General features: G+C 40.0%; 3 protein-coding genes across 3 annotated transcripts; all 3 read left to right on the top strand.

Annotated features, from left to right (window-relative positions):
* Positions 1–281: 281 nt before the first annotated feature.
* LOC138590446 (guanylyl cyclase-activating protein 2-like) lies at positions 282–3,597 on the top strand. The gene is made up of 5 exons (XM_069661076.1): positions 282–297; positions 1,481–1,680; positions 1,789–1,938; positions 3,260–3,368; positions 3,470–3,597. The coding sequence occupies exons 1-5, from the start codon at positions 282–284 to the stop codon at positions 3,595–3,597; spliced, it is 603 nt and encodes a 200-aa protein (XP_069517177.1).
* A 2,457-nt stretch (positions 3,598–6,054) lies between these two features.
* On the top strand, positions 6,055–7,425 carry LOC138589196 (guanylyl cyclase-activating protein 2-like). The gene is made up of 4 exons (XM_069659392.1): positions 6,055–6,327; positions 6,450–6,599; positions 7,077–7,188; positions 7,292–7,425. The coding sequence occupies exons 1-4, from the start codon at positions 6,055–6,057 to the stop codon at positions 7,423–7,425; spliced, it is 669 nt and encodes a 222-aa protein (XP_069515493.1).
* Positions 7,426–10,483: 3,058 nt separating this feature from the next.
* Positions 10,484–18,957, top strand: LOC138593667 (malignant fibrous histiocytoma-amplified sequence 1). Its single transcript, XM_069664754.1, has 9 exons — positions 10,484–10,552; positions 12,778–13,642; positions 14,968–15,265; positions 15,520–15,706; positions 15,789–15,982; positions 16,184–16,683; positions 18,054–18,211; positions 18,289–18,463; positions 18,882–18,957. Exons 1-9 carry the CDS (start codon positions 10,543–10,545, stop codon positions 18,955–18,957), a joined length of 2,463 nt encoding a protein of 820 aa, XP_069520855.1. The 5' UTR covers positions 10,484–10,542.
* The last annotated feature ends 1,322 nt before the right edge of the window (positions 18,958–20,279 follow it).

Here is a 20,279-nt window from a genome sequence, read left to right as displayed (position 1 = left end):
CCAGTGAGAGCTGTCACGCCAAACATTACTCACTGCTCCGGGTCAACAAGTCATTTCTCTTGGTAAAATTAAGGGTGGAAAAGGCGATTTTTTTCAACTAAACAAGACCAGCTATTGAATTTATTATTTTGTTGAATTGAAGTCTTTGTCTTGCAGCCATTTTGGCTCTGGGAGGCTTATCATAGCCATAGTGTTGTTTTGAGTTAAATGCTAACATTAGTATGCTAATCTGATCACAATAAAAATGTCACCTTTCTGATGCTACAAGCAACAAAAATGGCATGATCATATTTGCTAGCTCAGCTTAGCATGTTAGCATGCTATATTTGATCATTTGCTCACAACCCAAAATAGAGCTTAGGCTGATAGCAATGTCATTAATATTGTTGATAATTGTTGATAAAACCAATTTTTTTAACAAATTGAGATGTTGTCCTTTAAGCTGGCTCTAGAGTATCGAGATGGAAGATAACCAAAATAATTTGAATTTATCCTGAGCAGCAGGACAGACATTGCTATCCCCTCAAGTCATGATACTAGAATGGCTAAAAAACAATTTGAAAATGTTACTTGCTTTAGATGTAAGATTATTAAGTGTTATGCATGTTCTCCCCGCGCATGAGTGGGTTCCCTCCTGGGACTCCGGCTCCCTCTGCCTCTTCCCATCAATGCCGATCGGAGTCGAGGAGATACTTACACAGGGTCTACCGCAGAGTCATTTGACCCGGGTCTGAATGCCGATTGTAACCTTTCACACTAAACAAAAAAGCCGGGTGTTAGCGGTTGTTAGTTGGTTTTTTGACCAGTGGGAAAGGGGCTTATGTGTCAGCCTTGTGTACCCCGCCTCTCGCCCAATGACAGCTGGGAAAGGCCCCCAGCCCCCCTGCGACCCTGAACAGTATAAGCTCTATATATAATGGATGGATTGATTGGATGGATTATTAAGTGTTATGTGAAAAAGGTAATTTTTTAGCCCTTCCAGATCCAGATCTTAACATCAGACATTCCTATGTATCAATGTTTGCCGTCAAACGAATACTAAAGACAGTAACATTTATGTTGACGTATATTCAATCTGAGATTTGATTCACACTCTGCACAAACTGTGGTTTGTCCTTCATAACATTCTTTACATTCAATGCAGTTCTTTTTATTTTTGACCCGCAGTGACACTGTAGGCCTAAGAATGGCCATACTGTACCTTTAATTTGCATGTTGGAACAATACCTCAATTTGAGCTTGGACAAGACCTACATTGAGCTGCAGACCTAGGACTCAGAGAGGAAACCCCAGCAACTTAAGACCAGAGTAATCCTTAGGCCACACTAATCACCTGTCACAAACGTAAACTGTGGCTTTAGGATTCCACAGGGTATTACAAAACACCTATCAGTGTGAGGTGTCCATTTCAAGTCAGGCCAGTCCAATGCGGAGCACATCCAAAGGCTACAGGAATATGGACTGATAAATCTCTAGCCAGCAATGGGCCAGGCACAGCAACCAGAGAACAGTGAGGAGGTTGATATCAAAGAAATTCAGGACATGTACAGAAAGTTTGTCACGGAGTGCCCAAGCGGACGACTTTTTCTGCACGAGTTCAAGCGTTTCTTTGGTGTGGATCCTACAGGGGAAGCGTCGGAATATGCCGAGAACATGTTTCGAGCTTTTGACAAAAACGGGGTAAGAGTATAAAAAGCTGTTTAAGCATGTCGTTCTGTACATCTTTACCGAAATGTGAAAATATGACCAAGTTCTCACTTTCCTGTCCTCATTCAACCAACCTTTCAGGACAACACAATCGATTTCCTCGAGTTTGTGGCAGCGCTGAATCTGGTTTTCCGGGGAGACCTGGATCATAAACTGCGCTGGTCATTCAAGGTGTATGACAAAGACAACAATGGCTATGTGGACAGGAAGGAACTACGGTCAATAATCGATGTAAGTCTACCCATAAGTCAACTTATACAAAATGTTTCGTGGATGTTGGAGGTTGCTGAAATACTAAACTTGAATATTTGACATATCTTTCCCATCTCTTATTCTCTATTCACTGCCATTCTTCAAAACTTTTGTCATTTCACAGAATGTCTTAACTGAGTAAACATGTTGTCATTATAGTAAAAGAATAAGTGTTACTAATGGCATTAACAATGGCTCTGCCAGGTCTCCCACTAAGCCCTGGCAGTGTAGTGTTATTCCAGGAACCTAAAACTGAAGCAGCCAAATATAACGCAGCTATCACAAAGTTTTTATTTAGCCTACATGTGCTTTTCCTTAAATGGTATGTTGCATATGAATCTAATTTAATCCAGTTATAGTTTTTAATTACTAACGGTAGTTTTCAAACTTGAATAAATGTCATATAGTCATACAGTGTAATATTGTCACCCCTGTCTACCACGTACTAGGGGTTTGAAGAGTGAACCAAACATGTCTATAAGCTAAGGACATGTCTATTCTGTGAGAGGCAAGCAACAATTTTAACTTAACTTATATAACTTCTGTAGATAACTTCTGTTTCATAAAGGACGGAGAGAGTATTTTTACTCGTCATGCTGGTGTTTGGATTATCTCGAGGAGTTTGCACTTAGCAACGTCATTTTATCCATTGAGTCCTCTTATTTATACGACTGCATAGATCGATTGTTCCGACCCTCTTTCGCAACCATATAGTATTTAAAATGTATTTAGAGCCTCTACCTATGGCTGGCAACACGGACAAAACTTCACCAACGTCTTTTTTATGCCGAGCAAAAGAAACTACTTTGTTGGCCGTTACTTGGTTAACAAAAAAGAGGGTGTGGTTTGGATTAAAACTATATACTCTACATTAGCTTAATTCCATAGGTGAGTTTGTTTTGTGAGTCTTGGTACCTTCATGAGGTTGGTCATGAAAGTTAAGATAAATCAATCCTGACTTTTGTTTTGACAATGGATATAAACCCCTGTCTCCTAGTTGAATGTCTTGTGTTTGTCTGACCAATCATTTGACCATATTATTCCTTTGAGTTTTTTTAAATTTAAAGTTCCTGTGAGGATTTCTTTCTGTGGTTATGAAACAGACAGAAATCAATCACAGGAGCTTTAAAGCAAAACCCAATGCAATGTGCAATCTTTATTCAAAGACTTTTAGTACAAACTGTGAAATGACATTTAAATCAAACAAGACACATCTTTCTTGAAAATAATTAATATATCTTAAATGCCAAACAGTTTTGTCTTATTTCCACATCATTTCTCATCATTTTTTCCCATCTAGAGCATCTATCGGATAAAGAAAGGCTCAAAGACGGGCGTGGCTGATGGGCAGCTTACAGTTGATGAGGTTGTGGATCGAATAATTCAGGCTGTCGATAGTGATGGAGATGGTAAGCATTTATTTGCCGTCAACTTTAAAACAGAAAGAAAGACCTGCTAGAGCCAGAAAATACAGACAATAACCCATAATAACTCTTTCTTTGTTCCACAGGTCATATTAGCATGGATGAGTTTATTGCGGGAGCAAAGCAGGACCCCTGGCTGTTAAACATGTTGAAGTTGGACATGAACCCTGCTAAATGGATGTTGGAGCAGAGGAGGAAGAGTGCACACTTCTGAGAAGTCAAAGCCAACACATTCCCAATCCCGACTAGTGTTTGTTAATGAGCAATGTCAGGGTAGACTAAGTTAGGGTTAGGGTACGTCACCTGACTTAAATGCCAAATCAAAACCATAAGCTGAGTGGAGTATCAAGAAATTTCGCTCCAGCGATACCGTCGTCATATTTTGAATTGGTGGTCCTCTGACCAAGCGGCCCTATCAGAGCGGTTGGGAGTAAGAGCTGGCTGTCAAAGCACATAGGCCTTTCCCATTAGGGAACAATCGTGGCTTATACGCAAGCTTTTAAGTGAATCTAGAGAATGTATTAAAACACATTACATCTAGACTCATGATTTTTGTGATTATATATCAATTTAATATATAAATGTATTGCTTGCTAACTCAAGCCACAGCCTTCTGATTATAAAGTGTCAATATGTAAATAATGCATGAATGACTGTAATGTTTGTTTTTTATTGTTGTGAGTTTTTTTTTTACTGTTTGTCATTTTTTTTCTGTGATTTCATCAAATGATAACAAAAACTAGAACAGTTATTTTCTTGTTGCACATATTGAATTTAACTGTAATCTGTAAATCAATATTGTAAAGGCACAATTTAACACCCATGAATTCCATTTCAATAAAAACATGATCAGTTATCATGCGCTGTTCTACAGCTGTATAAATGTGTGCGTCTGTATTCACTGATTAAACCCTGAGTATACGTAACATTCAAAATGTTTCCACCACCTTTCAGCCAGTCAGACGCAAAAATATTTTCTATCTATTGATTTTCTAGCTCTTTACCTTTTACTTTACTTACTTTACGTACATTTATTTCTACGTTTACCACTTACCATATCAGACATACTTGTATTTAAATGCAAACTACAGTCCAGCTATCAAATTACAACTTAGGTCAAAATTATGGATTAAAAAAGGGGCCTATTGATTATATTACAGCCTGGGTTTTGGAGTCTAATTTGTTTGTATGCATCTGGAACCAATTTAGTGTGTATATAGTATTCACTGTTCACCATTTTTACACTCAAATTACACATTAAACTCAAGTAACTGGGTCGGCTGTGGCTCAGTGGTCAGAGTCGGTCGTCTCTCAGTCGGAAGTTCAGAGGTTAGATCCCCAGCTCCCTCAGGCTACATGTCGAAGTGTCCTTGGGCAAGACACTGAACCCCAAATTGCTCCCGGTGGCATAGCCAACAGGCATGAATGTGATGACTAATTGACAGTTGGGCACTTTAGGTACCAGCCTCTGCCACCAGTGTATGAATGTGTGTGTGTGTGTGTGTGAAAGGGTGAATGTGACATGTAGTGTAAAAGCAGCTTTGAGTGGTCGCAAAGACTAGAAAAGCGCTATATAAGTACAGTCCATTTACCATTTAACTTTGAACTTATTTGCTCTTAATGTCATTTCTAGGAGACAGGGTTACAACAACTAATTGAATATGCCTTTTCTGTGAAGATAGTTTAATAGATTTATAGATCTATAGACTTATTTAGAGCTTGTATGGCTGCAGAAACAAATCTCTTTCGAGCCTCTCTGAGCATGGGCAGTCTATACTTGTATCCAGAAGGAAGGGGAAGAAAGTGTCGGTAGAGTTCACAACCTGGGTCATGTATGATTATGAGTACTTTACGGGCTGAGGTGACACAATCCAATAAGTTGCTGGTGGGAATCCCAATGAGTTTGCTAGCTAAATGAGTTATCTTTAACAGTTTGTTCTTACGGCACCACACAGACGAACTGGCAAGCTGATGTAACAGTGAAGGAGAAGAAAAAGATTATGATAACAGACAGGTGATTTATTTTATAGAATGCTGTGCAGGTTATTGTCCAGTGTAATGCCAGGGTATCTGGGTGCCACTTCTACTTTCTCCCCTACAATGGTGAAACAGGGGGGATGGAACAAAGCTCTTTTGGTGGAGGGGCTTTTGAGATTTTGGTTTCAGAAAAATATCACAGAAAGTTTGTGCTAAAACGGGACGTCAATTTGCAAAGACAAATGGTCATGTTATCTGCCGATTCGAAGCAGGGGGTAACTGTGAATAGCCTACTTAAATAATTAAACTTAACCCATTTGTTTATTTGTTTGTTTCTGGGTGAGGGCTTTCATCTAAATGAATCTAAGCTATACCACACATGTGTCCACACAGGGGCTTTAAGTTACTATTAAGTGTTGTCAGTTCAGTAAGCCATAGCATAAAGTGCACTACTGACCCTGGGTCACTAGAGGTTCAAGATAGGATAAGGCATGCGGATTAGTCCGTTAAAGACAGCTTGCCAAAGACTTTAGCTAAAAATAATCTTCTTGACAGGGGTCAAGCATCACATGAATCAGTTATTGCACTCTTCTCCGTTCGCGACCCCTGAGCTGCCGAAGAGACCTTTACCACTCGCCATGAAGAGACCTCTGAGCTCTTCCCTGCTGTCAGTCCTACGGATAATGCTTTACTAATGTGTATGCGTTTAATTATTTCCCATACAAAGAAGAAGTTTTTTGCTGGAGAGGAAGGATTTGGATTAAGCATGGGACAAAACCAGCAAGTGCAGGCAAAGGAAGAAGAACTGGAGTTGATGAGCATCCAGGACCTCTACAAGTCATTCATCATGGAGTGCCCCAGTGGTTCTTTGTACCTGCATGAGTTCAAGAGGATGTTTGGAGTACAGAATGGTACACCTGAATCAGATTACATGGACAACATCTTCCGAGCGTTTGACATGAATAATGTGAGTCAAATGTTTGAGTCTTAAAACGAGAGCAAAAGCAATAAGAGCAACCATCATACCATCAACTATCCCAGTACGCTTTACAATTTTGGGTTTCAATAATCATGTCTTCCTGTTTTCAGGACAACACAATGGATTTCATAGAGTATGTGGCTGCACTTAATCTTGTTCTGCGTGGAAAACTTGAAGACAAGCTGCGGTGGTCTTTCAAGGTGTTTGACGGAGATGAAAATGGCCGCCTTGACAGACGCGAACTACGGAAAATTGTGAAGGTAAAAAAGTGATGATTTTATAAAATGACATTGTGTAAAATGACATTGTGTCAAAAAAGTCTGCAGCTTTGTAAAGCTGTAGGCTCAGTGGAGGTTTAAGCTAAAGGCTAACGCAAGCTAACATGCTGACATTCCAGTCACTTAAAGTCCATCCATCCGCATGCTAATAACAGTAAACACAAAATAGAGCCAATGCTGAAGTAAATGTCAAGTTTACAGACACTTCTTAATAAACCAAAGTACTGAACACATAACAATATTGACCTAATGATGCCACTCAATGAAATGTTAACAAATATAACTGACCATAAATGTCTTTACAAAGTTTGATAATTCATCCATATTTGTTGAGATATTTGACTGTCATGCCATCCCTAAAACCACACCAATATCATTGCTAAAAACCACACAATTTAACAACTGTATGAGATTAAAAAAAAACATCCAATCGAATCCAATTGCTGATTTGCCTTTCAGATAATCTACAAGATAAAGAAAGGCTCTGTGCCTGACGAAACAGGAACAGTGACCCTGACTGCTGAGCAGGTGTGTGAGCGTATCTTTCAGGAGGTCGATGCGAACAGCGACGGTATGTTGACTGGATACTGAAAACAAACAAAATCCACAAAAATAGTTGTCCTACATATTAAGCCATAAATGATTCATTGAAAGCTTTTCTGTTTGTGCTGCAGGTCAGATCACACTGGAGGAGTTCGTCGAGGGGGCTCAGAGGAGTCCGTGGCTGCAGAGCTTCCTAAAGCTTGATATTAATCCCAATGGATATGTCCAGAAGTACATGTGTGACAGGAAGCTTACGGGTACCTGAAAGAGTAAGACTCCTGAAAGAGTTAAATTTTTTCAGACCAGCATGCCAAATGAAAAGGAAACTGATGGTGGAGTGTGATCTGTGAACCAGCAGCGTGTGAGAAGACTCATCTTGCCTTCATTGAGATACAGCATTGTGCTGACTCTTTATTTCCTTTAGGCTCACTTGAACTTCTTCGACTGGACACACTGAGCCTGTACACTGTGAGCAAAACAAGGACTTCATTTTTTTGTCCAATATATGGCATTACGCTATGGGATGTTACTGATTTTGTGGCCTCATATCGCTTTGAAATGATTGCTCTTTTATGATTTTGTAAATGACTATCCATCTATCTATCCATTTATTTTTATTTACATACTCAATGGAACTGGTTATACTAGCATACAATGAAGCATGATTATTTTCTGCTGGAATTAAAGTAGTCTCATAGCTTATATAAAAAAGATATTAGCCTTATGTGGCTAAGCTTCAAAAACACTGGTAAACAGCCACATCTTTGAACTCCACTACTTTACTTTTTGTAACACAGAATTTGAAGTTTTTAAGCCTACTTCAAGTTGATGACATCAACTCATTTCATAGAGTTTAATGACTATTCAGCAGATGTTAAAGTGGTGCAGTGCCCTTTAAAATTCTCAGAGGATTTGGCAAACAATATCAATATACATATGTTAAAGTACTATAGTACTTAAATTATTGTTATGCCAGACTGTGTTGTTAACACATTGTTATATTACAAAACACAATGTTCTATAAAAAGCTCTGTTGATAAACTGCCTTCTTTTTGCACTACGATGTGACCCATACCAACAATGAGTTATGCTTCATTGTGTACTTTGCGTTGCTGCAGAGACTTGACGGCAGCCATGATGTTTGCTACGCCATTTATGTTACTCTGTAGTATATATTTATATTGAATTATTACAAACACAACATCCTTTTGAATATGTGTATAATGCCAATGATTAATGTGATACAGCATTAAACAGCATTGGGGAGACTGTGGCTCAGTGGTTGAGTTGGTCGACTCTCATTCAGAAGGTGAGGGGTTCGATCCCTGACTGCTACAGTCACATGTCAAAGTGTCGTTGGGCAAGACACTGAACCTCAAATTCGTCGGTAGCCATCAGTTTTGAATGTACATAGATACTGTGTGAAAGGGTGAATGTGACATGTTGCGTAAAGAAGCTTTGAGTGGTAGAAAAGCGCTATATGAGTATAGTACATTTACCATTAAAAGTGATACACTCAAGTCCACTCTAGTAGTGTGATTCATTTGTGCAATTCTACATTGATGATGCTATTTCACAAATGTCAGTAAAAACACACACGTTAGCTGTGTCCCAATCCAGGCGCAGCAGCCTTCAGAGGCCGTATTCGAAGGCAGATTGCGTCACTGAAGGGTGTCGAAGGCTGTCCTAATTTGAAGGCTCCTTCAGATACGGCCGACAAATGCGTCCTCCCTTTCCCCGGCCACGAAAGATCCATCGGGTGCATCCTTCGCGGCCCACCGTATCCCGAGATTCATTGCGCGCCAATTCAAACGAAATGGCAGACTTTTAAACAGCCAAGGAATACGCTTAAAAAGTATTTGGTTTCAACTCAATCAAGTAGCCAGTGTTACACATGTTTAAGAAAATGAAAGTTAAATTATCTTTAAAATAATAGGTTAACTTACCCGACGTTAGTTATGCTAGCTAGTTAGCCCGAAAGCTACCTGTTGCTAGGTGACAGGAGCAGCGTTTGGTGACGCAAGGGTAGAGCAGACCGTCTCATTTCAGTTCGGTCTATGCAGGATATAAAGGCAGTATCCTCCGTGGACTTAGCATTCCTAAAAATGTAATACAAGTTACAGTTCCACAAAAGCAGCATTTGAGGAAAAACAAGGCAGAGGTGTAATCTTGTGAGTAGTGTAATAATACTCATAATATAACAACTTATGAAGAGTGACCCATTCAGCTCTTATTAGCACTTATCACATGGATAAACATGGACATAATGCTCTTCATTTTAGTCATTTACATGCCGCGAACATGTTTATGGTTACTTTTTGAAAACTTCCCCTTAAGACTTCAGATTTATTCTTTTAGTTATAAAATTTTCACTTAAAGCCAATATGCAGTGCAAAGAAGAATACCCAAGAATCCAACTTTCCCTCAGCAAACATGACAAAAAGCTTCAGGGTAAGACGCGATGTTCAAAGGAAAACGTGCTTTGCTTTTTAAACTTATAGTAGAGGTTAAAGCTTACAATCTTTATTAAAAATTATTGTGGAGCAGGTCGGTCAGGAATGGTTCGTCACTTTCCATCTAGCCATAATGCTCTGTAGAGGTGAGGAATAATCCACCCCATCAGCTCAAAAGAGAGATAATCCCACCATTGCCAAGTATTTAAAATAACAGTTATAGCACACACAGGCTGACCAAAGTAGATTAAGAGTAGTTATGCTAATGTCCTGGTAGAAAAGGTTAAATATGCTCACAAGCGTTCAATAGGCCTAGATATGTGTAAGGTCTGCTACACTAATGAGTAATGTTTGAATATAAGTAAAAGAGGATCAAATCACATCATAGGTGGTTCATGACCCCAAAGAAGAACAATTCTGTTGTAAGCAAATACAAACAATAAGATATTATAGTTATCTTCTGTAACTAAAAGCACTGTAACTGGTATACCTTAATGGTATTCATCCATTATGAATATTATCAATCCATGAATTTATGCTGCATGTTTCTTCTTGTGGGTAAAACCCTTGAAGAAATGTAGTGAACATTTAAAATCCGTCCTTCCCAGCCAACAGCTTTAAACCCTGGAGTAACAGTGATTTAAACCTTTGTATAATAAGCGTACAGTGCTTTCAAATCCATGCTTTTTCATTGGTCAACAGATCAAATGGGCATCAACCAGTTACAAATGAGGACAGCTAAAATGTAAATTCTTCAAATTGGGGAAGTAATCATTTGTTCATCTTTTCACTTCCCCTAACTATTTACTAGTAACTGGTGGTTTTACGTCATGAGCTAACCAGTGAGCAGAGCTCTTAGTTCAGCACACTTCCTATGGAAAATACTCAACAAGAAAACTGCCCCACAAATATCTGAAGAAGATAAGAAAATGCTCTCTGGTAAGCAAACTAATATTTATTTTGAACACTTAAAAAAAAGTCTGTGATTATAGAGGTCGTTGGCTTTTCTGGTTGCAGTACAGGAATACAATACTGAAAGAATGGGGGTATAAATCTTGCACAACATCATAATGATTGCTAAGGAACTTTCAGCAATGTATTGTGCCTTGTAAGCAGTGTTGAAGTGCCAAGTAGGTCTCAAGCCATTTGGTCCAAGACTCAAGCAAGTCTCTTTTTCTTGGGCAAGTAAAGTCACAGGTTAGGTCACTTTTTTCCACCCAAGATCCAGCACTCTTACCTGTAGTATCCGGTCTTTATAAAGAGAAAAGACAAGGTGTTAGTAGCCCGTCTAATAATGATATTATTGGCCAATTTATATAACGTGTTCAAAAAGTATGACAATGAATTGTATCTGTATTATCTTGGCACAGACGCAGCCGTTGATGGTCTGATCTGAGACTGCATTGAGTAGTAACGAGTACGACTGATGAGGCTTCTCTTTAGGGAAAAAACATCAGGTAACAGGGGGCTTTGATGTTGCCATAGCGAGGAGTTTGACTGACAGCCAGTCCTCCAATCACATAGCGGGGAGCTTTTTGAGTCGTCCAATCATGACTCCCAGTTTGCGCTTGATACATACGTGATAGTTAGAAACTTGACAACATTGAATTGTATCATGTTATGTCGAACAGCTAACATTCAAACTAATGCCTCAAGTTGAGTTAAGTCTCAAGTCATTAACTTGCAAGTCCAAGTCGACATCTCTACATCCTTTTATGGAGGCTAAACATTCAGTCGATGAACTTAATTACCAAACAGCTGCCATTTGTTATTGTTGTTAATAAGAGACCATTTGATGCTCTATAACCACTGAATCTATTTTCAGTTAATGTCCAACCAAACTACACTCTACCTCACCTTTAACATTCCTCTTTCATTTTCAAGGTAAGGTTATAGTTGAATGAACAGGAGTCAAAGATGACCCTGAATCACTTCTTTCCCCCGTTCAATTCAATATGAAGCTTTTAGTCAAGGACAACATGGTTCAGACATTCTTGTTTCGAGCTAAGTGATTGCATTATCATTTAAAAGTGGACTGCTTCAGTTCAGTTTTAAAAGTAATTACGTCATGTGCCTTATTCTGTCTTTGATCAGACTTTATGGTGCATAGAGTATCCTCAGTATTTATGTCATTATAACTTTCACCAGGGTTGTCAGAGTTGTCTGATTTTTTACTTAATGACCTTCTCAACGTCAGAGATATTTCTTTTCCAGCTTCAGAGTAATTTCAGAAGTTGACAATGAACTTCTTTGGGCTTACCAGTTTGGTTTTTGTAGGAACTGAGGAGCACTTAAGCATGCAGATATTTTTTTTAAAATGAATTTCTTTGTTTAACAATATTTATAATATAATAGAGCTAGGACCCAACCAGCAACAAAGTAAAAATGGTCCCAGATGAATGAACTTCAATGGATTTTTTGTTATTTTCACTGGCATAGGTGCAATACATCGATGCAGCTGTTTTGAGTTCAACTTGAACATACCAGATTGACAGTCCTGACCTTTGAGGAAACATAGAATCCACAATTGAGGAAGCCATACTAGCAGATAAGTGACACCATTTAGTGTCATATAAGTCTCTGAATATGAAATGCTTTAGAAAAGAGAAGCAGCATGGTCTGAATTAAAGCCCCATTCATGTTTGTGGTAACAGGTGTAGGTAGCAACAGTTAGATTTCATCCCTCAATTTTACAACCACAAAAGTAGATCAATTTACCACAGACCACAAAGTAACTGTGTTAACATACTTTCATTTACTTTGGGTTACAAACATCAAGGGGCAGACCCATCAGCCAGAGCAAAAAGAAAAGAAACATGACCTGGTTCCAAGGCAAGCTAGCTAGCTAGGCTAGGTAGCGAGCGAGTGCAAGCAGTACCTGACCAAGGTTGCTGTTGTGGTAAAGCTTTGACCAGATTTATGACAATGTACTGGTTTTAATCAGAGTAAGCTAACAAGGATATTCTGGTTCCTAGGAAGCATGATAAATGTGCAAACAGGGTTTGATCCAAGAAATTGCTTTGCTGAGTTATCTGGATAGCTTTGCTTTGTTAAACCTGGAGCATTGACTCATGTAGAATTAACTGTTTCAACTCTGTAACCCTGATATTTGAAATAGTGCCCATATTGTAAACACACTGTAAACCTACATATCCATAACACAGGATCCAGTTGGGAGGAATATGACAGGTCAGGACAGAAACTCAGGTCCCTTCCTCATGACGTTCCAACACATGCTAAAAGTATGGACTTGCAGAGGAACAAACTGAAACGGGTCACCGGCATCTCCAGATTCACTTTCCTCATTGAACTTAATCTTTCAAGAAACAAGATAATGGAGTTTGCACATGAAATGCACAACCTGCAGAAACTGGAAGGACTCTACTTGAACCAAAACAACATCAGATCTATTCCTGAGGGAATTTTTCCACATCTCCGGAGGTTAAAGTTCCTCAAACTCAGCACCAATCGCTTGGCCAAGCTTCCCTCAGACATTAACAAGTGCACCAGTATCACTTATCTGGACCTTTCCAAGAATTGCCTGCAAAACATCCAACCATTAGTTGGTCTCCCAAAATTGAAGGAGCTGTTAGTTGAGAAGAACCAACTGATTGAGCTCCCGTCCCAGCTTTTTCAGAACGGTAGCTGTGAGCTGACTGTGTGCAAAGCCATGGGGAACCCACTGAGGTGCCCACCAGAGGAGGTCTGTGCTGGAGGGGTCATGGACATCCAGAGCTACTTCCAAGAAATGGAGGAAAACCCCAACACACGCAGTGCCTGGACAGTAAAGACCATGTTCCTGGGCTGCTCCATGGCAGGGAAGTCCACACTCTGCCGCAGCCTGAGGGAACGCAAGCCTGTGTCTGTGGCAGTGGAGGACCGTACCGAGGGAATAGAAATCAGTCAACTCTACGCTCAGGGAATCCGTTTCCTTTTCTGGGACTTTGCAGGGCAGGAGGAGTACTACCTGACACACCATGTCTTCATCACACCAAGAGCCCTTGTCATCCTTACTGTTGATTTAGCCAGGTGAGTACATCTAATGATTTCACTTCCTGATCTTACCTTTTTTTTTTTTAATAAGGCTTGGACGCTTATGACCCCTTAATGCTGCGACAGATGACATGAAATCGATTTCAAATTTCATTTCCAAGGTGCTTAGATTTCTGCTGCTAATTTTGTCAACAGAGTCCAATTGGTCCACAACTTTGTTCCTGATTGAAAAATCGGAACACTTACATGCGTTGCTCTGATGTTTTTTCATGTAATTTTTGATCCTTAGAGACTGAAACATGCTGACTTTGGTGAAATATCTCAACAAGTGTTTATTGGATTGCCATATACACAATCATGTCCGGTTAAGATTGAATTGTTATCACCTTTTTTTTTCCAGTCATTCATGTGCGGGATACCAAATCTCAACCAAGATGTTTTATTTTTAGTTTCCCTCACATTGGCTAGCCCAGGTGGGTCATGAAGGGCCCTTGATAGGCTCCATACATCGCCTATATCTGTAGAATGCAACCTATTTGGGACCCATCTGAAACCTGGTTTTTTCCTGATTAACTTGGATACCCATTTTTCGCCAATGTATGTGCCCATATGGGCCCTAAAACCAGCCCACTTAAAAGCCCACTCTGAAACCGTGCCCATTTGAAGCCGACCTAAAAGGTAAAGCTCCAATAATCCCTGATTGGATCTGTTGGCTGGACTCAAGCATGAACATCAGGGCTGGTTCATGACCGACCATCTGCAAAACTACTGACTTATTCAACCATTAGCCTCAGCGGTAAATGCATCTGTATGCTAAGATGCTAAAGAAGGTGATCTTTGCAAGTTTTGCACCTGCTTCACTTACAAGTTACTATTTAGTGCAAGATATTAAGTATCAAGTATCAAGTAGTACAGCCTCAGAGATAACTAGCATGGCTGCAGTAGTAATAGACTTGTTTGTTTTTATTTTTATTTGTCTGGGTGGTAAGTTACTTACTCAGACAAGTAACAAACACTATTGTAAATGTAAATGGACTGTACTTTTATAGCGCTTTTCTGGTCTTCCAACCACTCTAAGGTGCTTTTACACTACATGTCACAGTCACCTATTCACACACATTCACACACTGATAGCAAAGGCCTAAGTGACAATCTCTAATCATGAGATATGCATACAGTGTCTTGCCCACGGACACTTCAACATATAGACTGTAGCTGTCAGGGATCGATCAACCAACCTTCCACTGGGGGGCGACCAACTCTACCACAGAGCCACAGCCACCCATTCTGCACATCAGGTTACTGCTTTAATTGTTCACTGATTCCAAAATGAGCTCATTTTGATTTTCATATTTCATCAGCTACAGCATTGTAGACCCACAATCTTTCAAAGACCAGCTGTGGTTCTGGATAAACAACATACAGTTGCGTGTGCCAGACTCAGTGGTCTTGCTGGTGGGAACACACTGTGACCAGTGTAGAGACCAGGAGGAGGTGACGGAGAAGAAGGAAGACATCGAGGGGAAGGTCAAAACTATGCTGGCAGACAGGAGGACAGTTTTAGAACAGCAGAAGAGAAATCTGGAAGAAAACATGAACCCCTCCCTCTTCACAGACCAGCTTGATGAGCTGGAATGCCTTTTGGAATACAATTTGAAGGTACTGAATCAGACGTTGATGTATTGTTTTAAAGCTCATATTTGTTTGACCTTTTTTAAGTTTTGGGTTTGTAGGTTTATGTTCAATATTCCTATGTAAAAAAAAATGCTCTGAAACTGTAAAATCTTAATTTTAAATCCAAGTTATTTGGGAAAAAACTCCCCCAGTGCACGCATTTCTCCACAGTATAAATTATTAAATTTTCTGTCCTTGCATATACAGCCTTTCACAGCTGCACTTAACCTTCATCTTAGGTTCTGGATCTCATAACCATCGACTGCACGAAGGTAGAAGATATCGAAGAGCTCAGAAGTCATATTTTGATGTGCATTCAATCAGAGAGTGTGTTTCTGTGTTCTGAGAGCATCTTACCAAAAAGCTACGAAGCAGTGGAGCAGGCCATTCATACACTGGTTGCTATGCATGAAATTCCACAACATGGTGAGCCAACTTTTAACAGGGGACTGTGTACTGTAGTTAAAGGACAAAATAAACTCATGTTGATTTCTTTTTTCCATACTAGGTATTGTACAACTTGATGAACTGAGTGATTTAATTCTAAACCATGTTAAGCTGAGCAGAGAGAGTCTCAACTCCATCCTGCGATTCCTTCTGCGATACCTGCATCGGATTGGGGTGATCGTTTGGTACGAAGACATCAGTGTGCTCAGTGACAGAGTGTTTATCCAGCCTTCGTTCCTCATCTCGATGTTCAAGGTCAGCATCTTTTTATATTTCCAGGGAGAAAATGTTCCAATCTTGTAACAGATCCTACAGCATTTCTAGTTCATAAAATCGTCCATAAAGATATATGAGACAGGGTACAAATTATAATTTCGAGCGTTTTTCTTAATTCCTATTTTTCTACCAATTCATCAACCACATTTTTCACTCCCCGTACTTTTTCTGTAATTGCAGACAATTGTGAGACATGACCTGGTGCAGCAGCTGGAGGGGGTCTCCAGAGACCTTCTCATGCAGGAAGGGGCTCTGGTTAAACAGAAGTTCACCTGGGTGGATGACTTGAGGTGCAGAGGCACTCTGCACAATGCAGCCATGCGCATCTTGGTCCGCAGAGCAATACAGAAATTGGTTGTTGACGATGACGACTTGGTCGGAGAGGTGGTTGGGACCAAAAGGGAGGAAGGCATTATTCTCACTCTGCTGCAACATTTCGAGGTCTGCCTCCCCACTCTTGTTGGGGGAACCATGAACCCCGGAGCCCCAGAGTTCGTCCCCGGTGAGACACAGTGGAAGTCAGCTAGAGAGGCCAGAAGAGATCCAGATGGAGCCTGTCTCTTTCCCATCTACCTGAAGGACGACCTCATAGTGTGCCAGAAGTGGGGTGAAGACAGGCAAGATGACATCAGTGTTCACGTCTACTTCCTCCCTGAGATTCCTTACAGCTTCTTCCACAGGTAGCATTGGAACATGTTTCATAATTGGTAATTAATCCTTAAAGTCGAGGTGAAATGAAAAATGTCATTTTAATTCTTTTAGATCACATCCCCGGTAATATTGTGCATCTATTTGACAATATAGGCCAAAAAAAATACAGAAAATCCATTTCTTCGTATTCTTATATCAAAATCCGATCATTTTTTCTTCCTGTCAAACAAAATATCACGTGTGCTTACGTAAGCTAGGACCAACCAATTTCAACCAATAATATGACATCCACCTGTCAATCAAGCTGCAACATTTAGCCGCAGAGCACCAAGAACGCTCGGTCAGTTAGCTAGCTACTGCGCTGTGGAGAACGTCTGTCTACGCCCACTTCTCAACGATCAAATCAAATCCCTCTAATGATATGTCCCGCCTGCACGTCCTGTTTCACTCGGAAATACGTCACGATACGGAAGCTAGATACTCTCGAAATGCCGTTTCATCTCGACTTTAAATACAGATATAAGGTGCTATATGTAGAGTGGAGAGAAAGTGTTGATATTTGTTTTATGTGAGGTTTCTGCAGATATCAATCCTGTGATAAAATTGGTTAAGCTTGATAACCCAGAAGAGGAAGAAGACTCACGAGACCCAGATGGCTTAAGTTGAAGAGTTTATATACTTGATCAAGGGGAAGTGACAGAAACAACACACTTGGAGGAGCAGTGTAATGCCAAGTCAATTCTAACAGACCATTCCTCGTGCTCGGTATTTAACCCTTCGGATGACATGGTGTCTAGCTACTATCTACCATACAAGGACCTCACTGGAGCCAATAGTCCTAATCTTAGAAATATATTGTAAGCAATCTTACTTATAGGTAAATAAGGCAGACAGTCTCAAATGTGCAAAGGGCCGAGAACAAGTATTAAGAGGAGTTATCTGGGTATGGAGCCACTCTGTCCATAACAACAGATAACTTGAAGGCCAGCTCATGGATGGTGCATATCTTCATCAGCACACATTAGGATTTACAATCTATAATGTACTATCTCCCTATGCCTGACCTCTGAGTCCGTTTGGGCCTCAGTCAATGCTTTACCTAATATCTATTTACTCTAACACCTGAATAAGGAAATTTCTACCACAAATCCAATACTTTCCTATATAGTATTTTCCTAGATGTTGGTAATATTATCTGATCTGATCTGACCCATTTAAATACCAGCTGAGCCTGACACATCATATTTTCATATCAAAAAACAAACACTGAATGCCAGTTGGTTCAAAGACATGATCAGCTATAGAGAAGACTTTAGACTCGGTTTCCAACGTTTTAATGCTTTCATCCCTTTTTCTAAACCTCCATAAATTGTCTGTATCTGTTTTGTGTTACCATCAGAGTGATCATCAAGACATGCTCCCTGTACCCCACTCACTGGGTTGGGAGAGAGCAGTGTCTCCTCTGCTGTGGAAACAGACTGTGTCTGGTGAGACACCAGAGTAAAGACGAAGATCCTTTCATAGAGATACGCTGCAGGAGACCCGAGAAAGATGGGGGTAAATGTATTCACTGCTTCATAATGACATCAAATGCTCTGCTCAGCTTCAGTAACAACAGCCGTTTCTCTTCTCAGAGTTTCAGCAGCTGTGGGACCTGATCTTGGCCGTGATGTCAAAGATGTTTGTGCTGTCCAGGCAGTGGCCGGGCCTGACTCAGCAGGTGCACACATCCTGTCCAGAGAGAGGCTGTCCACACTACTTCACCTGGAGGGACTGTCGGGAGTTCAACAACACTGACTTCTACAACCTGTAAGTGATACATTTATTAAGATAAGCCCCCCACCTGTGCCATATTATCATTATTTTAATTCGGGAGCTATGCAGCTTTCTTTGGATAGAAAAATCCCTGGTGAGATCCAGATGGTCAGAGGGACTTTGGATTCTAGAAATACCGTCGGAACACTGATAATGTTGTTTAACATTTTATTTAAAGATGGCCAAAATGTTCCTCTCATTAAAATGAAGGGTTAGCTCTTGAATGTAATGACAAAGGATTAGTGACAGGAACATAAAAGATGTGTGCTCCAACTCACACTATGATTGCCTATCCAATGTTTTGTCTTTTAATATAGTCAAACACCAGGTGTTGTCATTATAAGATAATCTACATAACATATAATGTTTCTGTTGCCAGCAGTACAATGCACTACTTTTTTGTCTTTTTTAGGGTGAAGGAGGAGAAATTAGTTTGCAAGGGAGGACACACACGACGGGCTGAGCTGATTTTTCCAAAAGATAAATAAATGAAATCAAGTGTTCACCTTGATTGATCTGTATGTTGAAAATGTAGTTGTATTAGCAGCTAGGTTTTGGGACTGTTTTAAAGATGGCAGCAAAATGTGTCATGTTTTCTTTGCCTTTTTTGTGTCACATAAAAAGTATCTTTTATTGAATTGCAGCAATGAATATCTTAAAGACCCTCTCCAGTGTTTAACCTTGTAAACATCTCCATGTGGTGTTTCTCATGTGCTACAAGACATATCAGGGACAACATCAGCAGTCATCTCCATGGCTGGGCCTGTCTGCTTTTAAACTGCAGTGTACCAAGGACAGGCTGAACAACACGTTTTCAGATTGGCAGGTTTGAGACGTCACAAACCTGAGGAGCCAATCCCGTTAATGGACGCGGTGACGCTTTGCATATCATTATGTCAACCACTTCAGCAGTGTGCAAGCCAGCTGTTACCATCATCGTCATTTTTGCAAACCCACTACTGACTACTAACATTAACGTTACCACTACTAATTACTACATTTCAAGTTAGCTTCAACAAGTTGCCGCTAAACGATGGCAGAGACGTGTTTTGTTTTCGGCTTTAATTTTATGAAAGGAGAAATGCAACACATAGTGGGCGGGGACTCTGCAGATTCAGGGATTTTTAATGAGGGAGAAGGAGGCGATGCCTCGGGAGGATTGAAGGTGATTAAACGTATCTTGCAGAAAAAAAACATATCAGACACAATTCATTATTTCAAGCAGAGCATTTTATATGTTTTAAAACATGACTGGAGCTACTCTTTAAGAGAATGTACTGTGATAACAGAAGAATCAAAAACATCCTGGTGTGCCAATTAATCTCCTTTATAATCAGGACAGCACAACAAATCCCATGCATACCATTCCCGTTTTGTCTTATGTTGCCTTCAAGTCTTCAAGTACTATCAGAAATCTCACAATGGTGAACACAAGTTATCTTCTATGATAAGACTGAATGACACATTGTATTAGATTGAGGGATAATGGATTCTTAACCTCTCTTATAGCTCTTAATCTACGTATCTGGGAGGCCAAAGAAGGCACCAAAAGAGTGAGATGCACTGAAGCACTGGTAGCTGTTACACTAAGTGTTCTCAGCGTCTCAAGATTACTTTAAGTGTAAATGTAAACAACTGATCTGAGCTTAACAAATCCAGGTTGGAAGCTGGGCAGATGGAAGCTCTGAGGTTCAGGAAAGATGGAGTGAAAAAGGAGAGAAGAAAGGTTAAAAGACAATGGGGTGTGATATGCAATAACAAAAATCAAGAAAAAGAGGAAGATGGGAGGACAGAAGAGAAAAACAGGAAA

This window comes from Semicossyphus pulcher, unplaced genomic scaffold, assembly GCF_022749685.1.
Source record: "Semicossyphus pulcher isolate SPU_LCO1_2020_fin unplaced genomic scaffold, fSemPul1.0.p SCAF_1, whole genome shotgun sequence".
Lineage (NCBI taxonomy): Eukaryota > Metazoa > Chordata > Actinopteri > Labriformes > Labridae > Semicossyphus > Semicossyphus pulcher.
Note: the sequence above shows the minus strand (reverse complement) of the source record. Positions and strands in the feature narration are given on the sequence as shown.